Source organism: Pelecanus crispus, chromosome 19 (assembly GCF_030463565.1).
Source record: "Pelecanus crispus isolate bPelCri1 chromosome 19, bPelCri1.pri, whole genome shotgun sequence".
In the NCBI taxonomy this organism is placed as follows: Eukaryota; Metazoa; Chordata; class Aves; order Pelecaniformes; family Pelecanidae; genus Pelecanus; species Pelecanus crispus.
The window spans coordinates 5,317,623-5,343,413 of NC_134661.1; the positions used below are offsets into that span (position 1 = coordinate 5,317,623).

The window sequence follows — 25,791 nt, forward strand, 5'->3', positions numbered from 1 at the left end:
CATGGGGCCTATTAAAAAGATGAAACTGCAGCAAACCACTTAATATATTAATAGTACTTGCTTTCTTTTGCATTTCCTCAGTTCTCATGACCAAATTTTTTAGACTACACTCACCACAACTTCTGTGCTGCCCAGTCCAATGCGTGCTGGTACCAAATATAATCTCCAAGCCACAACTGCATCAAGGCTACAATTACACAGCAGACAGGAAGCCAAAGAAATCAACTCCTACCCCTACATCTATCTGCTCCATGGTTCTAAGCATGCAATAATTTCCCAGCCAGAGCTTGCATTTTCCATGCTTCTATCTTTTCCAGTGGCATGCATTATCATTTTCTAAATAGTAGTAAGCTGTATTTCATTGGTTCGTATTTTGAAACATTTGCCCAGCTCCTCATTTTCTCGGAATTCTAGGAATTTCAAAATCAGAAAAGAAAATGTCAGCTCTCAAAAAGAAAATGGTAACCAGAAGATACTCACTGGCTAGCACCCCTGCCCTTCAGAGTCCTGGTATACGACCCAAAGCATGGGGAGGGGCGGAACCAACAGTATGGGTTTTTAAGCAAACATGAAATCACAAAGAGTTAAAGAAGCGAGGGAGAAGTCATTGCAAATCCCAGAGCAGAGCTTCATATCCAGTTTATTCACGCTCGAGTGAGAATCACGTGCACCAAACAGCCACTGCTAAAGCATAAAGAGGGTGTCAAAACAGAGATACTTTTAAATCTGGATTACATTTTAAAAATCAAGTATTTCCTTATTCTTCTCCCTAACGCTCCTCATCATTAAATGAAACATAGATGAAACAATGTGAGCAGGCCAATATGCCTTACTTCACTAAACTACATTTTGCTTGAAACACTGCTATTTCCCATTTCCTTCATTGTGCAGAGTACTCTTACCGACTGCAGCAGTCCAAACAATGCACTCCAACAAGCGGAGCTTGGAACAGATGGTCAGAACCAGACCTGCTTCCCTCCGCAGAAATTCACATTCCCTAGCTGCGTGCCTCAGTTTACCCTTCAATAAAACTGCATATTACCCTACTGCAGGGCAATACCACAAGGTTAAGATTTGTAAGTTGCTTTACAATCAGAAGGACAAATATGTACACCATTGTAGAGTATTACTTATTATATCCTTGCAAAACTCAAATTCGTGTGAGCAGAGTGCTTGCTTTTTGAAATTTGCATGTAAAATATTTAATTGGAAACCGTTCAGGTCAGTGAACAAATGCAGGAATACAACAGGAATATGCTTCAAGGCTGTACTGTGCCTTTACCTCAGAAGGAACATTTTCAATCCCCTTAAACATAAAAACTCTCTTACTGGCATCAACACCTGGGAAAAGAAACGTGTTTGTACCATGAAACAATCTTAAAAGCTTCAGAAATAGATACTGCAGCCTTCTCGTCATTATAATGAAGTCAAAAACACTTTGAAGAATCCAAATGAAATTTCAGTCTATCAGAAAAGTATCAAGTAGAAAAAGGATTAAGCACAGGGCACAGCAACAGCACTTTTGGAAAACTATTACGAGAATGAACTCTTGAGCCCAACATTGAATTTGTTCATTTCTTGCTCTAAGGTTTCTTTTACACTGCAAAAACAATATAGAAGGGACTGGTGTAAGTAAACAGGACCAGTCCTGTAGATTGCTTCTTTCCTGAAATACTGAAATTCTGAAAGAACATTGCTTTCTAAAGCACCAACCACCTTTCGAAGCCTATGATGTCCAGGCTCCATGTATCACGAAAGTGGCATGCACCACAACTTGAGACAAAGTTCTCTTTCTTACTTATGATGGGGAAGGGCATATGAATAACTGATTTTTAGCAGGATTATTATCCAGTGTGATCACTGCAGAACTACACAGACCAGTCACGTAAGATTTAACTGTTGGCTGCAGTTTTCTGCTTATGCACGTAATAAACTTGTAATTTTACAGTATTAATTTTTATTTATATTTTGTCTACAGCTTTTGGGAAAAAGCAACACAATACATTCCTTTCAAGTACAAACCAATGCAGCTGCCAGGAAACAATGTAAAAGCAAGAAAGATTCAGGAATGGAAGCTTATATCTTGCTTCCTACTCTGATTTCCCAGATTTCCTTCCCTCAGTACTCTCTCAGTCACAGGACATAAGAAGAAAACAATTTGGAGGAGGCAGGGGAAAAAAACGTTGACCAAAAAAAGCAAGAAAGAGTCTGGCGCAACCAGGTTTTTAGAAGAAATTAGAGATAGCTAAAATACGATTAGGACTGTAAATGTAGTAGCACTATGTTAAATCTACAAGGATTTCTACAGTCCTGGACAACAGTAGGAAAGGGGGATAAGGAAAGAAAAGATGGAAAAGAGATGCCACTTTCCGCATCATTAAAAAAGAAATCTCTCCTAAGAGCATAGGAAAGATGGTAAAAGACTAAGTAGATAACTCCTCCTCATTTAGCCAGATTTCTTTGTCATTTTAGAAAAAGTGTAATAAAACATAAGACACTGAAGTTAAATAAGTGCTTCTAAAATATCACGCTACAAGTTACAAGGCTGTATATTTCAGGTTTCACTTTCCAGAATTTTCAAATCTCTTTGTTCCATCATTCTTTGTCAAGTAACTGCAATTTTGGTCCCTACGCTCTCCATTGATTAAAGAATGCTTTACGTCTTGCCCATACACAAACCACACACCCTGCAAGCAACGTAAGTTGCTCTCCTCCTTGTTCAATAACAGCATTAGCAGCTCTCAGCTGGTTACGCTGGGATATGGTAAATATTTATGCAGAATTCACAGACCTTTACCCCAGTAAGAAGCCAGGCATGGGAAAAGAACAGCTTCCCAGAGCTCCATACAGCGGAAGCGAAGTGGTCCCCAAGGAACGGAGTCCACACCCCTGTGAAAAATAATCCATGGAGCAGCAAGAAGAGCTCTGCGTCTGATCACTACCACCGCTAGTTGAGTTTCTACAACCAGTTTCCTAAGGCCTCAACACACTGAGCGCTAAGCATCCTGTTTGCAGCTTAGATGAAGAGGTCGAACCTCGCTCACAATTTTGGGGAAGTTCAAAGAGGCACGGATGAAGAAATCTATTCTTGAAAAAGGATTTAGTTCAGATTCCATCACGATACGGGATAGATGGATACATGCATTTTGAATCAATGAATCCCTAACATTATAACACACCCCATCAACATACAAAAGGCTTGCCAATGCACTTCCTTAGCCCCTAAAATCATGCATGATAGGCAGAAGGGCTGTCCAGCTCCCTCATCAGAGTATCTAAACACTTTATAGAGCCACATGTTACGAGCACTGACCCTCATTCTCTCCCTTTCATTTGATGGGCTCAGGGTGTTAATTCCTCCTACCTTTTATATAAAGCAACAAAATCCATCCCGTGCATCTTAAACAGGAACTAGCAAAAGGCTACTATGCTTGTTTTTGAGAGAGTGTGTAAATATAAAAGTACAGACAAGAAGATATGCAAGAAATCTGACATGTTTCAGCAAGACACTGCAAGAACACAGAGTCCACCAGATGACCTGCGCCTTTTAGACGCATCTGAGAAACATGAGTGTCTTCTAGTATAAATATAGCGGGCCACTATTTAGAATGTAGATACCTGCTGAGAAGTCACAAAGATGTTAGAGGCATTGAACTTCACTTTACTAAAGTATGCTGAATGTCTTTTCCCCCCCAAAAGAAAAAGGTCAGAACTCACATACTTCATTCACAAGAGCACTTCTTTCTTGTCACCAAGAAAACCATAAACGATACCTTTTTTTTTTTCCCTCTGTGCCTACACTGCCTTATTTTCAAGTCACGTACATTTTATTTTTGCTTTAGACACATCTTGGTCTTTGACCGTCTGTCTTTACAGAACTGCTATTGATCCTTCAGTACAGTTTCTGACAGCAGCAGCAAACGTTGCCCGACCTGCAGCTGTTATCCACACACTTGTTCCATCGCCTACAGACGATTCCTTCCTGCCATGTGCAGAACCGCACGGACCTGACACACGCAGAGCGGGTACGTCCACCCTCTCTGCCTTCGCAGGATAGACTGTGTTCTTTCATAAACTTTTATTGGCCTGGAATATTAACAACTCGCAAGCAGCATACAACCAAGAAACCTTTTGTCTGGCTACTCTGGGCATGCTTTATGGAAAACAGAAGACAACTTGATGAACAAACGAGTTAATATTTCATTTCAGTTTCCAAGGCATGTTGCATTACATAATAGGCAGTGGACGTTAAAGATACAGAAGCTTCCTCTTAGGAACTTCTGCAAGTCAGAGTAGACAATTTAAGGAGAGCTTACGTCACATAAAGTAATAATTTTACAAAACCACTGCTTCACATATAAAGACCCTTCATTACTTCAGCTCCTTAGAAGCATGTCCTAAATTACTGGAACTTAGTTTGAAAAATAGGAAACTGAGCTACAGAAACAGGAAATTATTTTTGCAGTAAAAAAGTAGATCAAAATTGCTGAAGCAGAAATACTATCCAGATTATTTGACCAGTATTCAGCCATTCTATCTTAAATCAGTACCATAATTCCTTTTTTAAAAGTCTGTGTGGCACCCTGTGAGGTACAGAAACCAAGTCACAGATACTTGGCATATACAACATATTTGGGAAGGAAAGTTAAACTGAGTGCTAACAATACACATGCAAGTAAGCCAAAAGACCTGCAAGTTTTCGGGTTTCAGAGCATTCTGCTACGTGAGAGTTAACCAAATGCTTTTAGGATCCTAGATACCAGATGAGAACCCCCTAAGAAATACCTCCATCTTTCTAAGCACATTAGTGGACACAGCTTCAGCAGTCACTATGTGACTCAAGGAGTCACAACGTGAAACTCAAGGGACAGCATCTGTAGAATGCCAGGCAAAATTCAAATTAAAAACTGGCATAGAAGAAACAAGAGGAGATCAAATCAAATGTAGGACAAGGTCCAGAGAAGTCCTACCTACAAAAGAAAAAGCAAGGATGATTTAGACCTGAGAGAAATTGATAAACTAAGCGGAGTGGGAAAATATAAAAGCAGTGGTAGAAGATAAGAAAATATAACAGCTCTCTATTGCTTGAGATACAATCCAATTTATTATGCACCTCACTGAATGATTCCCCATACAAATCCTCTAGCTCTGCTCTGAGCAAAACCCACCTTCCGGGCTCCAGCCAGCTGACTAAAAAGCACATATCAGCACAAGTGAGGATTAGACTGGCAACCTACTTTTCAGAGTCAATCATTACAAGACTGAACCACATCTGTCTGTTTTTAATGCCTGGCTGCATTAACCCTAAGCAAAATGCAGTGCTTAAAAAAAATAATCTTCAAAAAAGAAAACACTGAAGTCATTAAAACTTTAAGCACAATTGTTAATTACAAGCGTTTACTAATAATAGATATTACTGAAGTAAAGAATCTGCTAACCAAAGAAAAAAATTACAGAAGGACCCACCATTTTCTGCTGTGACACACAACATGCTACTGGACAATTTTCTACAGACAGTGATTAAAATAAGAAAGTTCTGCAACAAATATGGAAACCGATTAAAAGACAGCTGTGAAGTCTGCTGAATGTGTGCCACAATCAAAAAAAAATACCTATCTGTAAAAGCAAAAAGTGAAAGATCCTTTATGGAAGAGAACCCTAATTCTTTCAGTCTCTCATTGTCTGGGCTGACTTCTGGCATAGGAAAATGGGATATATGGAGCTTCATTTAAAAGGTCATACTGTTTCCTTCCTTGATCTTTTACCATGAACAATTTTAGAAGGCATTAAACATTTCAGAACAGCCTATCTAAACAAATTTTTGCTTATCCTGTCATTGAATTAAGTTCAACCGATTCCAGTAAGCCCTCTATGAAAAAAAAAACAAAACAAAAAAAAACCAGCTCCAAAGTATGATATTTATGCCAGTCACTAAATTCAAACTTGAATCAATGCCAAAACAGCATACTAAACTAAAGACAGAGACAACTAATTATTGTATAGTTAACAATTTGAAAAGAGAGAAAAATGAGAACACAGATACTCCATTTTCTAAGAAAAAATCTACTTCATTCATAGCAAACTGCTGAATGTAGTCGCTAAAATTGTGTCATAATTCAAAGAGATAAAAACACAAGACCAATAACATGGTTTTAGCACTCAATACGTCGTTATGGTATACTCTAGAGCTGGAAACTTTCAGCAATAAATACATTCAGGCCTAAAAAACTCTACCAACTGCTCACTGTCTATCAGGGCAGGGCGGGGGGGGATGGGGGAGCTTGACTTATTCTTTCCAAAGAATTTTCCAGGTCGTTCTTAACTCACCGTAGACCTCACTCCACCCCAGCTTTACAGTACAACACATATAAAAAAATTAAAGGACATGAACTGCATCAAAATGTTGACCCCATCAGCAAGTCAGCACTGACTTCATCATTACTGTATTCCACATCTGTAGCCTTACACTCCCAAATTCTAAAAGCGGGGGCAGGGAGGGTCGACACAACAAACAAAATGCAAGGTAGCAGTACCTGTATTCGTAGCCCCAGCCTCTGAAAATGCAGAAATCCATTTCCCTAATGCACTAGAACGTACTTTCATTCTCCGATTGCTTCAGTGTGACAAGGAACACACAACCACCGATACCGAGAGTTCGCAGCGTTTCCAGACATTGTCTATGAGCCAAATACCAGTTTGAGTTATCTCCCCTAGAATTAATTTTATTTCTGAGTCTGTCCTATTGACAATTTCTCCTTTGCCCTCAAGCCAACGCATAATCAACAGTCTTTTCCAGGGCTCTCCAACTCCCCCTTCACAGCAATCATCATGCCTAAAGCACACCACTGAAGCCATGCAAGGGGTCAGGAGCTGGGCAGGGAGAAAAAGAAGGTTTTAGATCTTGCCAGAAAGCTTTACCATTGTAACTACAACAGTGCATCTGCCTCTTACTTTGAAATTCCAAAGCAAGAGCATTCACATAGCTAGTTATACCAGTATAATTATGACGGTACATTTCCTCAAAGAGGCAGGCCAGCACTTTAGTGGGGCCTGGTAGCTGATTCATCCGAATTTTTTAATATTTGCTCACAAGCCGAGTACTGCTGTAGCCTCACGAGACACTTCCTGCTTTAGCCTCTGGAGGGGCAATAGTGCTAAAACCAGGCAAATTTTGACAGTAATTGCAGCTGCTTTTCAGATAACATTTGATCATCAAATATACAAAATTATCTTTTCCATTTAAGCAGAGCATGCATGCAGCTTACCTACAGAAATTTTAATATACTTGTTGTTCTTATCAGCTAGATCTGAGAGCCATCCATGCTTGCAAGAAACAACTGCCTCAAAGTTGCATCAAAGCACGCTCCAAATGCCAATATACAGACCTCCCTCTCCAATTTCTGCTAGACTATTAACTGAGCATGTTCACTACACATCAGCAGTTGTCTAGTCAAACATCCTCAAAGGATTAAACAAAACGTTGTGTTATCACCATAACCAACAGCTGAGTTTAAGTAACCAAGATCATTCAAGTTACCACATATGCAAGAAACTTGCAAACATAAAAATTAAGCACTGGTCACCAGCAAAACGTCAGTACTCGGTGCATTAAATCAGTAAGGGAAATACAGTTTTCTTTAAATTTGTGAACGGCCCGCAGTAAAGCAATTTTTCCCAAGGTATTTTCTGCCCAGGTTTCTGAAATGGAATACACGTAATCAGACCCACTGCGGCATGGAAACCACCGGGATGCCAACACAAGTGCTTTAATCTAAAGCAAACATCTCCACGTGATGGAAAAGAGAGAGGAGGGGGAGAGTAGAGGCGGCTCGCAATCTTACAAGACAAAATTCGTTTGCTACTGGGCATTTCTTCCTGCACATTATCATGCAACTGAATTGGGTTGACTGCCATTGAGAAACAGATCCCGGGGCCACGGTGACAGCCAAAGTATTTGTCACTGACAAAGGGCTGCCCCACGGATCTGTTATTCCTGTGCCAGATTCATGCAGCCTGACATCTACATCCAGCGCGCACACAGCTGGAGAGGTAACAGAGACAAAGGGAGGATGCAGCGCTCATGGATTCTCAAAGCATGCGACCACCTTCAGGAATTCTACTAGCTTGAGCACGACTGAGAAAGTATTTCTTAAAATCCCACAGGAAACAAGCTTTCCATTTTTGGGTCCCAGATATCCGAGCAGGCTTCTCATTGCCATACAGCTAATCATTGTATTTCAACTTTACTACCACAGCAAACTGATCCAAATACAACTTTGAGAAGAAGATGAAGAGATTTCACATGGGGATTTAAATAAACAAGGTCCCTGGACAGAACAGTCCTCACCTGAAGTGTCCAGAATCCATTTGTGCCTGTCCTCACGACCAATTACAAATCTTCTCTTTTTTTAAAACAAACAAACAAACAAAGCCAACCCCACCTCATTATTTGCATGTTCTTTGTTATTTTTTTCCTCTTTACCTAGCTGTTGAAATGTTCTTTTGGGGCCAGTTGCAGTTTTGATCTAAAAGACATTTCATTTAAAAAAAAAAAGGAAAAAAAAAAAAGAAGAAAACCCCTAAATCCCTACATACACTCTAAATGAACACTTATTTTTAGGAAAATATATTCCCACTTCCCAATAAAAGCAGAGGAACCAACTTACTTTGGTGGAGCAAACTTCAGCAAGTTTCTGAAGCCATTTGCAGATCCAACAACTGATCAAAATCCATCAATATTGCAAGAAGCACGTTATAGATCTGAAGGAGCCATTTTCTACACATATGAAGAGCAACAGATGGAGCAAGATTTTCAGCACACTCTGAGCTACTGTGATGTTCTTGTCATTGCAGTAAGTAAGCAGGCTCGGTGAAGCTGCCTCCCAGTAGCCACAGAGCCATGATGATTAAAAAAAATATATATTTAAAAAAAAAAGGGGGGGCAGGTTCTCTCCATCTGGCTGATTTCCAGCAAAAGCATTTAGATTTGCAGGCTGGCCAAAACTCAAACCTGCTGCAAGGCTATTTCCTCTCCACCTTCCAGCTAAGCTTAATTATCTGCTTCTGCTTTACATGTGACCCAGGAGCTCCGCTGAGAGAAAAAGCCTCCTCCAGTAAGGCCGGGGCTGACTGTCAAAACAAGCCGTGACCAGCACGCAGCGACTCTTCCCCTTCGCCTGGCACCCGCCAGGCAGCATCACTGTATCTCACAACTGGGCAAGCATGTTTCACACTACCAGGAAAGAAGTGTTTTTCCAGCCTAAACCAGGGACTGCACGTCTGGATTACTAGGGCCAGAGCACAGCCAGATACCCCATCTATGGAGGGGGAGTCAAAAGCACGGGTGAACAGGTGCAGACACCAAAAAACACAGTTAATGTCTCACTGATGAGTGCAGAGCCTGATAATAAGTCTACTAAAAGGAAAAGGGAGAGGAGGTCAAGGTTTGCTACGCAATACGTGCAGCTGAAGTTGCACTGGTTAACATCCAAAGTAAACAACACTCTAGAGTTTAAAGTTATCACCAACATTCCTACATCTTTCCACGCTGGAAGAACAGAAAAGTATGCTTGCCTCTTTTTTTTTTTTCCCCTAAGCAATACAGGGTTTTATTCTCACAACAATTTCCATAATGTGAGTAGGCTGAACATTTTACATAACTTCATAGACCTGACTCTGAGTACAAAACTTGGGGCTTTCAATACTACTCAAAGGGCTGCAGCGCTTGGCAACATTATACTTACCAACTGTTGAGTAAGTATTATCAAACTCATACACCAAGGCACCTAAACCAGATACAGAGCAAAGTTCTTTTAGATCATGCACTGACTTCCGAACTATTACAAGATATTTTCTTTTACTGCTGAAAGTTCTATTATAACTCAAGGGTAGAAAAGAAATCTGTGACAAAGGTATTCGTTTTACCAGTGCCCTACAGACTTTGACACATCCTTACAACAAAGAAAATCCCACAACAATTGCAGACGGCGCTCTCTGCAGTATCCCCATACCACCTTCACCAGCGAAAATGATTGAGCTTGTTGGTTTGCTAAGATCAGATCTGCGCCCACATGAACCACTTCCGCTAGTGAAACCGCAAGGACTACGCAGGGCAAACCACAACCTATCATTTTGTGTCTCCCAACAGGCAGCAAGAACAAAATGCCAACATGAGAGCTGCAGTTCATCATTATAAGATCTCTAAGCTAAGAACTTTTATCCTTGGCACAGAAGTATTACTGATAAACCACCATTCCCCCCACCCTTACATTTAGGGAGTTCACATCATATAAATTTATCCCCTTCTCGCTATTACAGTTCCCCCTGAATATTTTTTCAAAGTTGTTATGATGCTGCCTACCTAAGTCAGGTTAGATGGCTATACAGCAGTCTGCAGCAGCGGGGAAAATCACTCTTTTAAAACCAGAAACTATATGAGAACAGCAGCTTACTTTTGGCTGAAGTCACTGCCTAATTTGGGACATCATATAATCATAACTTTTCAGAAGGCAGAAAAAAATACGCTATCGACACAGACCCAAAAACCGCATTATTTTATTACTTGCAAGCACCAACTCTGAAAGCCACTTAACAAAAGAACAGGAATTATTATCATCATGGCTCAAATACTGTCACATGGGACTTGCTGTCACTCAAACCAGAGCAAAATTTTAGAAGGCATTACAAAGGCTGAGTTTTCTGGTCCCAAACAGTACCCGCACAGCCTCCTGAAGAAACAGCCGGGTACTCCCAGACACCAAACACGTATCTTCAGTCCTCCGCAGAAAACTCAACACAGTTGTAGCCCTGGCTTGGCAGGGTGTTTTGCCTTACACGAGCAGGTCTTAGTCCTTTACGGCCGACGTGTGCCTTCAGAACGCACTGGCAGGCAGGAAACCTCTCTCCTATCTGGCAGCTGCCACCACCTCTCCCATTTCTCTCCCTCTCACTCATTTCCTATTGACTTTCTCATGTCTTACATTGCAGCTTTTTCCTATTTCCTTTTTCTCCTCGCTCATTATAGCTTCCCTCCTTCAATTCTCTTCTTTTCCCCTTTTTCCAACACTTTTCTGGTAGCTTTGATCTCAGTCCCTCCTCATCAGAATATTCTTTTGCATCCGGGCACAACAAGAGCATGCAATGGTCCCTCTGTGCCACAGGAGCACCGAGAGGAGACGCCTTGTCTGATGTGCTGCCAATAAGCTACACTAACAGCCACTATCATAACAGAGTAAAAAGACTTTCAAGCAGCCATCAGATACTTTAGGTAAGCCTGCAGGTTGAAGCTTGTATGTTTATGGGAGTGGTGGACTCAGAATCCTGTACCTGTCTCGGATCAGTCTAGTGCTTTATTAAACAGATGGGTCTTTTCCTCCAGATGGGGAAATGTTTGCTCAGGTCAATTCGGGTCCCACCTAAGCTTTCCAACCCCCTTCCAGCTCACTCAGGACTCCATAAAAGAGTATCTAACTCGTCATACATTACTGGTCATCTTAGGAAGTCACCCAAGCTCTTGGTAAAATGATTGCCTGTGATACCACAAACCAGTATTCACAGTCTGCAAATAAATTCAAGACCAGCTTCTCACATGAACAAGAACAGTTGTGGTGCTACTCACAGTTTCAAGGAGGAACAGCACTTGGATAAAATTAAGTTTTCCACCAATATCGCTGAAGACTTCTAATACATATTTCAAGAGCTCAGGAGCAGATGGAAACCAGTTCGAGTCTTGCCCTTTCATACACATTTCTTGTGCTAACTGAGAGCAACCAAGAACTCTCATAACCTGCGGATTCTCCCTCAGGTTTCTAGCATCGTCGCTGCAAGTCCTTTATAACCACCAAAAGAGGCCCTTTTGCTCAATTCACACAGTCCAGTCCATCTTTTACATAGCCCTGTTCCCCAATCTTAAAAGGTTTAGTTTTTCCAAACCCTTAAAAGAACTGACAGCCACGTGCCGCTTCCAGGACAGCACACGTTGTTAGCTTGCCAGTCCTGGAAGGGACACTGCCTACCTTCCGCAGGACATCTGACAGCGTCCAAGTAACTAATACGACAGTGATCCAGACAGATTACAACCAAATTATTTCAAGTACAGGAACTCACGTGCTATGCCTTCGGATCTTTTCCACCTCAGGTATTCAGCCTCAGGAAGGACACCATTCATTTACTTTTCCAGTGCCAGAGCAACTTAATGAAGTATCTTACCAATTGACATCACAGAGCCCAGGAGTTTCAGTGTTGTCAAAACAAAGCTTAAAATAGCCATGTAGATAATATTTAAGTATTTGCCGACAAATGTAAACAGCAGCGTTTCTTATTTACCATCAGAGTTCGCTAAATGGCACGACTGTGCAAGAAAAGGTTCCTGCCCATTGGTCTTAGAAGTCAAACAGACACAATACTGAAAATACTCAAAGAAAGGATGCAGAGTAATAACAAAGCATAAGTGATGTTTAGTAGACAATTTGTGAATGTCACCGTCTGAACATTGTTTGTTTTGTTTTTACTATTTATACTTATGTTTACATTTTAAACATAAGGACACTGCTTTTTCCTGTCATTTTTAATATATTTATTTTTAAATGTTTTCTTTTAAAAGAAAAATGAGTAAACCATGTTTCTTCCTGTCTTTTTCTAAGTGTGTTGTTCCTATTTTGTATGTATCCTGCCTTGTATTTTATCCCTTGTACATTCTTAATCAAACACTGCAGGGTTTACATCCCTTTTCATTTTACTAATTACTTTGCTACTGCTTCCTCTGTCCTTATTTTGAGCCCTCTCTTCTGACGTTAAGACATTATCTACATCCAGGCTCCTGACCCTTAGTTTAATCAAGCTGAGACATGAACCAACATTTCTATTCTTTAAACCTAATAATTATCCAGAACAGGGCCACAGAACACAACACAGCATCACCTACCAGAAAGCATGCATTCAAGTCTGTTTTCTCTTAGTGCTACTGACATCTCTTACACAAGAAAGACCTAGTTATCTCAAAGCAGTTTATCTGGACATCTAACATCAGGATTAGAGTGAAAGAAGGGAGAGTGCTTAGGTGGAGGAACATTTGCGGAGCCTTAGGAATTGTACAAGAAGCATTTTTACTACCATCTCCGATCACCCAGTCTAGAAACTCTTGGATAATACAAATGGGATTCATTAATTAAGTCTCCTACTGCTAATTTTCAGAGGGAAGGAAGAGGTATTCAATGAGAAACCTGGAGCATAAAGCCTTGAAAGCAAGAGCCTAAGCTTATCTTTCAAGCAGCACAGCCAAGATACTTCCCCGGTGACCCAGAAGGACCACCTGGGGGTTTAAGTGGACAATCCAGTCTCCAGACCAAGGCAAACCCGGCCCCTTCTTTCAGACACTTTGCATAACTACAAGCTATAGCACTCGGCTGGCCAGGGTGGGGGTTGACGGTTGTAACCATGAGAGGCAAACAATGCTACCCAGAACATCGTGGAAAAAAATGGGGAAAAAAAACCAGTTAATGTCAAAAATCCTGTTGATTATACTCCAAAGCTTCTTGGGAAAGCAGGGAAACAGAAGCGGACGCAGAAGCTACTCACTGAACAGGATTCACACAAAACACTTAAGGCACAAATTCACTAGGTCACCCCACTTCTTGAAATAATCAAAAGGTTTTGGGATACAGTCATGAAATATGTAAAATAGCTGCTACAGGTGTCTGCACCGCTTTCCCCAGGCAAATACATGAATGTTGTATACTACCTTCACATGGACTGCCAAATAATCAACCCCTAAATCACTACTTTTACAATATGATACAGAATAGTTCTGAGAGTAACCAGAAGACTATGGTCAAAGCCTCCACCCTCAAGAACCAAGAAACTCTTCTCCTATATGGGTCATGCTCATTAAAACAGAAGTCAGTTTTATAAAGATTGGTCTGAGAAGATCACAAATGAACACCCACAAAGCTCACCAGTGATCTCAGCAACTTCTGCTCCAAGGCAAGATGCACATTTCTTCTCAAGCATCTCTAAATAGGACGGCAGCAGGCATTAATAAAAACAGAACAGTGATCGTAAAGCACTCCAATGTGCAAACAATTTTCCAGAGGAAGAAAGGGGAGGGGCACAACATGGAGAAAGACAACCCATACGTGACAGTCATTAGTTGTGTCAACACACTACCAGCACTCAAACACTACCCTGATAAGTCAGTCTAAGAGTTCTCCGTAGAATAGAGAGACTATAGCAGGCTGGAAAAGTCAAAGTGGTCCCTCCATCTTGCAGCACGATTTATATGTTTCACATTTACCTAGGCCCCTATGGATAGCTCTTTGACAGGAATGGTATCTGAAGAGCTCAGTTTATCACCAGACCATTTCTCCAGACTTTTCATGCAATCCCTCATAACCTCTAGGCTTTCCATAATTAGCTCTGGTGAGTACTTTTTTGCTGCTAGATGTATTGCACCCCGATTCCTGTGAATCTGGACAAGATTTTTAGAAGTCTAAAATTGAAGTAGCTTACATCCCAGTACTGTTCCTAATCTATCCGTTTGAAACGCTAATAAATGTCATAATAGGAGTTATGTGCACAGGAGAATTATACAATTGGGCTAACAGATGCAATATCATTCCTGCCTCCACCCAAATAATCATGACGCCCACAGCTCTATTCAAAACTAGAAAATCAAGCTCACCTCAACTTCTGTCTCCAGTAAAAACCCTAATAAACTATGCAGCATGAACTGGTAGCGTTTGCTTCCTAGCCAATAGTAAACATCACAGAGACAGTACTCTCTTCTGACAGCTTCAATAAAAGCAAAATAAAAAAATTAATTTATGCACAGACTATGTCAACTACTAATTTGCAAACATAGAGAAGGCACAATGATGGAAAGCACATAAAGACTTGCCTTGACTATTACACTTTTTAGTCCATAGAAACAGACGTTGTGCTGCAGCTTTCCATAAATATTAGATCTTACAAATTCTACTAATTAAATAAATGCATGATAACAACAACATCTAGCTACTCAAGAACACTAAGGCCTGACTTTCTATGAAGGTCTTACCCTTACCCTGCTGGAAAAAATAAAACCCTTTTCCCTCACCATACAGTTAAAGAATTCCCAGTTACTACAGGGACTTACAAACAGCCAAAGACAGGGAAAGTGCATCTAAGCAGATAAGAAACAATTAGGGTCTATTTTAGTACCAAGTCAGAAGCAAATCAGCAATTAAAACCTCTCAAGGGTAATTATGTGTAAATTCCACCTCTCCTATTTTCCGATCATAGCAACAGAAACTACAGCACTGTTATAAATAAAACTCATTTGCAAGCAACTGCATAGGAAGAGTCATCAGTTCCTCAACAAGGTACTGCGAAAGCAGCAAGAGTCTCCATTCTGTTATTGAGCTTTAATAAACAGAAAGAAACATAAAGCAAGTTCTGTAGCCATACAATTGCTCAACTCTGCAGCGTGTTTGGAATGGTTACAGGAAGAAAAATACAGTTAACTACGAGACCAAGAGGAAAAAAAAAAAAAAAAAATTTAATCTCATACAAATGTTTCTTTAGTGTCATAACAGGATACAGCAGAGTTCTGATCATCCTTTAGTGGCCAACCAGAGCCTGTAAATGGCTGATTTTCATCCCAGCCCCAGTATGTCCTTGCAAAGAATAAAACCCTTATCTCGCTCAGCCATGTGTCGCCTGCCACAAACGGCAGAACAGAGCAACGCCCAAAGCCAGCCGGCCTGCCCGAGTGCGTCTGGGCCAGAAGAGCTCTGAAGCAAGCAAATGCAGGCATACTCATACGCAGCCTCCCAGAAGTAACACGGCAACACCTCTGACATAGCCTACCCAGACTGAGGGCGCAAAGCTAGCCTCAGATGGTCCCTGTAGGCCAATCTCCCCGCTCCAAAATCCTCACACTGACAGCCCAAAACAGCATCCAGCAACAAAAATCCAACGTGGCACTAGGAACGAGGCAGGAATTTGTGGAACAAAAAAAATAGAAATTTTCATGCTAAAAGGTATGGCAAATCCCACCTAAATCCAGAGCTGCATGGAAGAAAGCAAGCAAGCATTCTGTCATTCACCTGACCAATTTTAGATACCTACTTTAGGATAAGAAATGGTCCCCTAGATATGCCTATTTTCACCCACTAACTACAAAGGCAATCTAGACGAACAGCTCAGCTAGAGACGTCTACCTCAAAGACTTATTACGTTAAGCAAGATAAATGTCACCTTAGGAGGCCTCTAAACAAACACAGTATAGCTAAGAGAGGATTAAATTAAGAGGGTGTACATGTTTACAAACATAAAGTGGCAGAGCAATAAGGCTGAAGATGAATTGTTTGATATGGTCCACTGGGCAACAGCATTATGAAAAGAAGCAGCTGACAAAGTAAAAGAACATCCTGTAAGAAAGAAGGGGAAGTAAATGTCACTGCTTACAGTTCTGACTCTCTCATACCATCAGAAACTACGCTGGGCACCGTGGCTATCCTGGACCACTTTTTGCTTATGTATTTCTAAATCTCAAGTACCACGTTACGAGATAATCCTTTTTCTGCTAGCACCCTTTACACATTTCTCCAAACGCTGAGTAGCTGACCGGGAACGGCACGTGTCAGATGCTTCTTCAGTAACTTTGCTGAACAGTCATTACACTCTCAGAAGTCTTAACATCTGTTATGTCTTTTTGTTTAATACCTGGTATTCTCCCATTCCCCCAGGCACTCACTTCCTCCAGGAGGAAAAAGACACAAGAAAACAATGTTGCTTCATGAGCCAGCTGGTTAACAGAATCCAACTCAGGGATCAAGCATAACCATTATCAAAATTAACTGGGTTAAGGTTCGGTCCACAGAGAAAATTATCCCAAACATGTGAGATGTGAACTGGCATGACTGTATTTCAGCATAGCCTCAGACACTAAAATCCATTGAACTTTCTTGGAAAAAAGAATAAAACACTGTAAGAAAAAAAAAAAAAAAAGAGAAAAAAAGAGGGTGCTTAATGAAAAAATCATTTACCATACTGGCTACAGAACAGCACTAGAAATGGCCATTCATACATTCCTTCTAATTTACATATACTTTAATGCCATACATGACATCATCAACAAGGACGTGAAAGATGTAAAACACATAAAGGATGGGACAAGTGCAACCTGGACAAGGGAAATGTCAAACAGCTATCAAAACACACTGCATGATTGCCATCTTAAACTGACAGAATACAAAAGGAAGTATTTGCTGTCTGTAACAGGGATTTAAGCAGCCATACATATGCAAAATGCAAATATGTAAAGCTAATGTGGAGAAAAATGCAGGCCCACGCTACGCTATTACACTCATAATACTATCTGGCACAGATGCAAGCTGGGTTTTTCCGTTTTAAGGCAGTTCCCAACTCAATCCCACCAAGGAAGGTCACCGATAAATACGGAGGGACTTTAACATGTCATACGATTTATGCCATGTAGATCTAATGACACTAGAAGCATCAGGTTTATTTATATTGCATCTGCTTTACGTTCCAAGCTCAAGAGCCAGATTTAAAGAGGCAATACAGAGGCTTCTGGGCCTAACGGGAAAGCAAGCTTTTCCCCAACGTACTGCTAGGACAACAGTACCCAAAAACCAGCCCCCTCCGGATACTGCACATCGCTGCAGATAGAACGGAGCAGCCTTGCTCCAGACACGAGCAAGCGGACGTCCGCACGACGAGAACGCGCACCGCTGCCACCACACCTGGCACTCTGCTGAAAGGTGCAGCCAGGGGACACATGGGCCCCAATGACTGAACTCCCTCCACGCCCCCAGAGCTGGGGTTCCTTCAGGCCAGAGGTGAAGAGCAGTGCAAGGCCAGGCCCTGCTTCTCCACATTCCCCCAGCCATCACGCAACCCGGCTGCCAGAAACCTCTGACTGCCAGGGGTGTAGAGGCAGCTCCTTACCTGACATTAAGTCTTTTGAACCAGAACTTTAATGGAACACCAAACAGAAGCATCCTCTTGACACGACCGAAAGCAAAGACATTTTTGTCTCAGCTACATTTTCAATTTGGCTGTTCCAATTCAATAATGGAAAGTATTTCGTTTTACTAACAAGCAAATTAAATTCCCTGTCCTCGTGTTTTTCCTTCCCATGCATCACTCAACTGCTTTTTGGTATGAAAATCCTGTCGGTCCTTTTGATATCTTGCAACCTGCCATAAGACATATGCTCTTTAAGTATATGACAAAATTCTCACACAGCCACTGAAACACCACCTTTTTTTTTTACTGTCACTGTCTTGTCTGGTACAGAAGAAAAGCGTCCTGCAACTCAAGAATATCTCATGCACATGCACTGCAAATGAGAAAAAAGTTAAGAGTTTTCTTTTGTCACTTACTCTGCTAGTACAAACGTACTACACAACTCATTTCAGAGTCTTAGTACTCTATGAACAGCACAGTCATAAACACAGACTACGCGTGATGCTGAGCTGTACTAGAGCCCTTTCGGCCTGCTCAGGCGCTGTACTGTCTGTCAAGACCCCTGGAGTCATGAAAAGACCCAAGTGTAAGCAGGAACTACGCTCGCTCTCTTTCCTGCCCCACCTGGAGCCCAAAAGGCAATCTCAAGCACCCAAAAGCATCATCCCTCTGTCCCAGCCCTGGTTTCTCTCCTCTTCCAGAAGTGCTTCTATCGGTCATGAAAAGCCCAAGCAGCGAGGCCTCCGTCACAAACGTTCACACCTTAACCACCAAATATGCACAATAAAGGAGAATATAGTAAAAAACATAGTAAAAGAGATGCTTTTTCAGCTTACAAGTGTCAAGAAAGGTATCTTTTCCTCTCATCAGAAAACCTGAAGACACTCATTCCATACTTGTGTCTCAAAAGCACATTAGAGGTTTCCTACTGGATTTTTTTCTCACAATAGAAAATACATTTTCTCCCCTGCCTCTGAAGCATCCCAGTAGAAGTGAGAGAATCCCAGACTGCTAATGAAATGCACATGGCAGCACCTGCAGAGAAGCCCAGAGGCCCGAGCAAGTATCTAAAGCAAGGAACAGATTACTGCTAAGGTAGTGCAGACACCAGCAGACATTCCTGCTCATCAACTATCCTCCCTGCCCTCACCTGAGGTGACCTCTCTTCGGAAGGCTACAACGGTTGACCTAAGGAGAAGCAAGTGCATCCTCTATGCAGTTGTTAAGTTCAGACTCGAGCTGTATCCTAAACTCTTGTTACTTTTCCTGCTTTAACTTCTCGCAGAAACAGTTCCTTTTGGTGTTCCTCCCAGCACCAACCCATCCTGGAAGCTGAATTACAATCCCTGGTTCTTACAAAGTCAGCCTGGCAGGCTTGAAAGCAGATGGACCTGAAATACTCCAGTTTCAAAGTCAACCTAGTTGCCTTGACAGCCAGCCAGCCCAGGTACGTACTGATTCCCAGAAACTCAGATTTAATCCCGCTTTTCTGATCCTGTCTGTCACGTCGTCACTTAAGTCAGAATGCAAAGTAAGGAGCTCTGGGAAGAACCTAAACTTCAGAAAAGAAAGGAAAAAAAAAAAAAAAAAAAATCTCATTTTATACTGACCTGTCCGTGATTGTGGACTGTGTGCCACTCATTGGAGCCTTTGGCAAGAAGTCGTATTATCCAATTTACATTTTACTATTACTGCAGGAATATTAACGAGGCTTTGCCCCCCGCATGCACTGAGGTTCAGGATCCAGCCTTGCTCCAGAAGAGGCACGCACAGAGGACAAATTCAGTTCAAGGGCAGGGGGGGGAAAAAAAAAAATCCAAAACAAGTCCAAAACTCTTCTTGCAGTCACCCAGAGTATCCAGGCCACGGAAGCGGGGTGTGGGGGATGTTCAAGAAAAACTCCAACGGAAAAAAAAAAAACCCAAAACAACAACAAAACAAGCTGTTCCCCTCGATGCTCCCTTAGCCCCGAGGAAGAGGGGGAAAGCAACGCGTGCCGAGAAAGGCAATCTTCGCAGCGCCCGATCCTGCCCGGTGCGGGGTGTCAGCGCCCAGGGAACCCCCGCCCCGCGCAGGGGCCAGCCCGGCCGGGAGCACCCGCCGAGCGCCGGAGCGGGGCGGCTGCCGCGGGGCTCCCCACGCCGCCGGGCACGCTCGCCCACCCCCGGCTCGCCCCGGCAGGAGGGGGTGCCCCCGCCCCGCCGCTGCCTACGGCCTCTGCCCCGCGGGGGGCGGGCGGCGCGCCCCGCCGGCTGCCGGTGTCCTGAGGGCCGCCGCCCAGGGGCCCATGTCCCGCTGCCGGCCCGCCCCGACCCCCCGCCCGCCGGCTCGCCCGCAGGGGGGGGCGGGAAGGGCGGCCGCCCCGCCGCCGCCGCCGCCTTTAGGCCCGCAGGTCCATGCCCCGCCGCTCCGCCTGTCCCGCCTCGGCCCGAGCTAGAGCGGGGCGCGGCGGCCCGGCCTGCCGGCGAGGCCTCGGGCGGGCTCGGTCCGCTCCGCCGCGGGGCTCGGCCTGCGCACGCCTCGCTCCCGGCCCGGTTCGGGGCGCAGTCCCGCGGCGAGCGCCGGCGGCGCGGCCCAGCTCCTGCCGGCCCGGTTCCGGCCCAGCTGCGCTGCTGCGAGGCGGGAGCGGCGAGGCGCGTCCCGGCGGAGCCTGCGCCGAGCCGGGCCGGGCCGGGCCGCCTCCGCGCTCGCCCCTCCCCGCGCTTTCGGGGGGCCGGCACCTCCGGCCGCCTCACACCGCCCCCGCCCCTCCCGCCGTATCCCTCCGCCGGCGCTCCGCCCGCCCGCCCGCCCCGCCGCCCCTCCCCTCCCCGGGGCTCCGGGGGGCGCTGGGGGGCCGGGGGCCTCCCCCTCCGCCGCGGGAGGGGGCCGGGAAGGGGCTTCTCCCCGCCCCAGGGGGCCCTCCTCCTCCCCGGGCCGAGCCCCGCCGCGCCCCGGGGTCCCCCCGGGCCCCTCCCCGGCCGGCACACGTCGGCCCGCTCCCTCAGGGCGGCCGCGGGGCCTGCGCCGGCGGCGGGGGGGGGAGCGCGGGTGCCAGGCCGGGCTGCACCGCACCCCCCGGGCTGCCCCGCACTCCTCAGGCAGCCCCGCACCCCCCGGGCAGCCCCGCACCCCCCGGGCTGCCCCGCACCTCCAGGCAGCTCCGCACCCACCCGGGCCCGCACCCCCCGGGCTGCCCCGCACCCCCCGGGCTGCCCCGCACCCCCCCGGGCAGCCCCGCACCCCCGGGCAGCCCCGCACCCCCCGGGCAGCCCCGCACCCCCCGGGCAGCCCCGCACCTCCAGGCAGCTCCGCACCCACCCGGGCCCGCACTCCCGGGCTGCCCCGCACCCCCCGGGCAGCCCCGCACCCCCCGGGCTGCCCCGCACCCCCCCGGGCAGCCCCGCACCCCCGGGCAGCCCCGCACCCCCCGGGCAGCCCCGCACCCCCCGGGCTGCCCCGCACCCCCCGGGCAGCCCCGCACCCCCGGGCTGCCCCGCACACCCCGGGCAGCCCCGCACTCCTCAGGCTGCCCCGCACACCCCGGGCTGCCCCGCACCCCCCGGGCAGCCCCGCACCCCCCGGGCAGCCCCGGGCCGCCCCGCACTCCCCGGGCCCGCACCCCCGGGCTGCCCCGCACTCCTCAGGCTGCCCCGCACCCCCCGGGCCCACACCCCCGGGCAGCCCGCACCCCCCGGGCAGCCCCGCACCCCCCGGGCAGCCCCGCACCCCCCGGGCAGCCCCGCACCCCCCGGGCCCGCACCCCCGGGCAGCCCCCGCCTTTGCCAGGCCAGCGCCGGGTTTCCTTCTCTTCCCCTCACAGCCCGGGAGCAGCCGCTCCTCCGCCGGCCTGCCGTGCCGCTGCCGGGGAGGCTTCCCTCTCCATTTCCCTCTCCATTTCCCTCTCCATTTCCCTCTCCATTTCCCGCTCCATTTCCCATCCCTCCCGCAGCTCCATCTCCAGCCATCGCCTCCCTCCCCTCCCAGCCCGCTCCTCTTCTGGCTTCTCACAAGCTCCGAGGGGCAGGGAGCGCCCGTGCCTCCATCCCCACGGTACGCCGCGTGGAAAATACGACACCGAAACAACAGAAAGCGAATAAACAGCGGATTAAAGTCGTGAGGTGCCAGGAGCTGCGCAGCTCTGCAGCCTCAGATCGTCGCCGGCTGCGCTGTTTGCTCCCAGACCTTTCACGGCTCCGTATCGAATCTGCATTGCCTGCACGTCCACAGCGCATTTCATTAGGAATATTGCTCACACGTGAAGGCGAACAAAAATCTGAGATCAGAACAGGAACTGATCCCTCCCTGCGCTAACCTCCGCCTTCCAGAAACACTGCGGCCGAGGGCCCGTTCCTGCTCCCCTTCTAATGCAAAAAAAACCCTCCACGATGAAAAGGTGAGCAACGGGCTGCGTATTACCATACCTATTAAATACAGACTATGTGGACATTCAAATTTCAACAGGCGTGCATTTCCCTCTCCTTCGCCGCAGCTCTCAACAGAACACAGCCTCGGCGGTACCCGGCCGCGGCTCCCCGCGCTCACGCCGCGCACAGCGCAGCTCTAGGCAGAGGTGCCCGCCTCGGCTCCGCGCGCGTCCGCGCCTGGCAGCGCGCGGCCAGCGCGAAGCAACCCCGAACGGACCAGAAGCCGAGTTCTAGGTACATCATGTAATCCCCAAAATCTCATTGCCAATACAAGGGGATCAGTAAGATTCCAGCCAGGCACTCTTGTTCTTGACCACCTAGGAATAACACCTATATACCAGGAGTTCAAGAACCTTCCATGCTGCCACACCTCATGCTGCCAGGAATTAAAGCTCACCAGCACCACTGAAGCGGAATGGAAAGCAGGACTGCTCCGCTGCCAGGGAGGGTGGACATCAATACCTGACCTCCCAGCACAGAGGAACTTGTAGAACATCAGTCTTTCCCACCAAATGCCAGCAGACCAGAATAATCTTATTAGCTAATCCCAATCATACAGGACACCATCCTTCTTCCAATTAATCTTACCTGCATATACTTTTTCAAAGCCAGGACGCTGGACTTGCAAAGAGTCTGGAAAACAGGCTGCTGGAAACTCAGGCCCAGATAAACATCAAGCACACAAGACCATACCTTGCTTGAAGCTATATTCAGGGCTCTGCCGCTCTACAACATGCCGCTTTTTCCTCCTTGGAGCATGAATCAGGAAGCGAGGAGACTGATAGTCTGAAGAATTTGTTGAAGAAGTTCAGAGCAAAGAGGGGAAGCGTGGCATGAAATAATTTTCTACGTGATACTTGACATATATGCAGAGGACATTTATACTTCCTCTTTTGGTTTCCTTTTGAGGAAGATAGAGGCTTGGGGGGGAAAAAAAAAAGGGCGGGAGTACAAGACACAGCCACAACTGCCTCTCCTTCTGCAGCTGTATGCAGTACATTGGTCAGCGGTAATGGAGTGACTGAATACCTCTATATTTATTATATATCTCTTTATTGCATCGTCTCTGCAATAAATCCTTCCCTGCTTTTAACTTGGGGAACATCAACTACTGTGCTGTGAGAAAGGAAGGCTCCTGGGAGACCTTCTGTTCCACGGCAGGCCCAGCATTCGCATATTAGGCCTCGATGCTTTTTTATTCCTTAATTATATTTTATTGTGCATGACAACATAACAATAAAACAATTAGCTGGAGGAAATCCTAAAAAAGAATATATAGGAACAAGAAGGAAACATCCTCTGCTGCAGTAAATTGATGTACAATTCAGTGGAGTGACAGTGATTAACATTTCCCAAAAATTTGCTCGGTATTGTCAAAAGAAGCGTCACACAAAACTACACCAATGACGAAAAGAGAGCATAAAACCCTTATGCTACACGGCTCGGTAGATTAACTCTTGCTCATAACGGGCTGCATTCACACTTTCATGTTTAATGCAGCAATTAAACAGAAAATGCACTAATAAAACAATTCAAAAGTAGACTGTGAAACCATAACCGCTTCTCTTTTCTGCAGGTGATTGTTTTGGTGGGAACTGACTGTACACTCAGGTTAATATAAATGCCTATTTATGATACTTCTGCTGCCTGGGCAGTTTTACAGCGTGAAATCCAGGGTCAGGGTGGAGAAATCAATAAGCAATTACACTGTGCAGTACCAATTAAAATAGATTTTTTTTTTTTTTTTGGTAGCTCTAATGTCCTCACTTAGCCGGAATTTAGAGTACTGTCATACAGACATAGATGCTAGAAGTAGAAACTGCGTATTAACCTCATCCGTCCACGTCCGGGGCACAGCACCAATCTCCCCGACAGTCTGTTTTCATTGCGCAGAGCCAAGCCGAGCAGCTCAAGTGAGGAGGACCCTGGAGCGATGAAGTCGAACGCGGGCTAGCTTCTCCCTTGGCCTTAAAGGATGGGAGTAGGGGACTCCCGAAAAGGCAGGCGTACACAGTTTTCCCGGAGGTTCTGTTTGCAGAGAGCCGGGTTCGCAGGCTCGCAGCCCGAGCTCACCGAGGAGCTGTTGCCATCTGCTGGCAAACCCTCGAGGGCGGCAGGGGAGCAGCCGGCTCTGCTCGCACCCTCCCTGCCCTCCGGGGTGTCAGGCGCGGCTTTGGGGGGCTCTGCCGAGGGGTCACATCGGCGCTCCGACCGCCGGCTGCACCGCTATGGGCTCGGCATAAGCGAGGGGAGCAGCAAAAACTGGTGCTGGTTTTACTCCCCGACGCCGGATTCATCACACTGCCTTGCCTCCGATAGCTGGTATACTTCAAATTTTAAGTACGAGCGAACAGTGAATGTAACCATTTTTTTTTTTTCAGGAAAATCTCCCTTCCTAACATTTCAGACAGGATAATCACAGTGAATGTAATCATTTTTCTTTCAGGAAAATCACCCTTCCTAACATTTTAGACGGGATAATCAACCGGTAGGGCAACTTACCTGTGAGTGCAAGGGATCATAGAATCATGGAATGCTCTGGGTTGGAAGGGACCTTTAGAGGCCACCCAGCCCAACCCCTGCAGTTACAGGGACAGCTTTAACCAGAGCAGGGTGCTCAGAGCCCCGTCCAACCTGACCTTGAACCAGGGATGGGGCCTCTACCACCTCTCTGGGCAACCTGTGCCAGTGCTTCACCACCCTCATTGTAAAAAACTTCTGATGTCTAGTCTAAATCTATTCTTCTTTAGTTTAAATCCGTTATTCCTTGTCCTGTCACAACAGGCCTTATTAAAAAGATTCTCCCCATCTTTCCTGTAGGCCCCCTTTAAGTATTGGAAGGTCGCAATAAGGTCTCCTCGCAGCCTTCTCCTCTCCAGGCTGAACAACCCCAACTCCCTCAGCCTGGCCTCGTAGGAGAGGTGCTCCAGCCCTCGGATCATTTTGGTGGCCCTCCTCTGGACCCGCTCCAGCAGGTCCAGATCTCCTGCAGACCTCGAGAACAGATAGCTTTGTAAAACTGTGTGCTACAAGTCAGACATGATGGGCTATTAGCAGAGTTTTGCTGACCTCTATCATAAAAATTAAATGGACAAAGAGTCTTCTAACTTTTGCTACTTACAAGTAATCAATTTAAAACCAGTGATAGAATGCACCAGTATTTTGTACCGTTATTTAAACTTACCATAACTTGCCATGCCAACTGTTGTTCTGGCAAAAAGAAGTTAGCTGCTTTTGGAAGGCAACGGCCAACCTTTAAGCCTTGCACAGCTGGAGAGGAAAGGCACAAGGGAAATTATTCCCAAGGCTAACAGAGAAGACAGCTCATTTCCCAAATGTGCATGTGAATCTGTGACTCCTGAAGAACCGACAGGACCCTGACCTTCTGTCAGGACTGGGGTAAGCCTGGCTCTGC

The 25,791-nt window shown here is 45.8% G+C and overlaps 1 protein-coding gene across 3 annotated transcripts in view; it reads right to left on the bottom strand.

Moving 5' to 3' along the window:
- ARHGEF12 (Rho guanine nucleotide exchange factor 12) overlaps positions 1 to 19,756 on the bottom strand; it is a 77,229-nt gene extending 57,473 nt beyond the window's left edge. For 2 of the 3 annotated variants that reach the window (XM_075723129.1, XM_075723128.1), the window contains exon 1: positions 19,581 to 19,756. In XM_075723129.1, the coding sequence (XP_075579244.1) occupies positions 19,581 to 19,612 (32 nt within the window). In that variant the 5' untranslated portion in view covers positions 19,613 to 19,756. Of the gene's footprint in view, positions 1 to 13,952; positions 13,958 to 19,580 lie in introns of those variants that run through there. The other variant, XM_009491355.2, reaches the window with a different exon arrangement.
- Between the last annotated feature and the right edge of the window lie 6,035 nt (positions 19,757 to 25,791).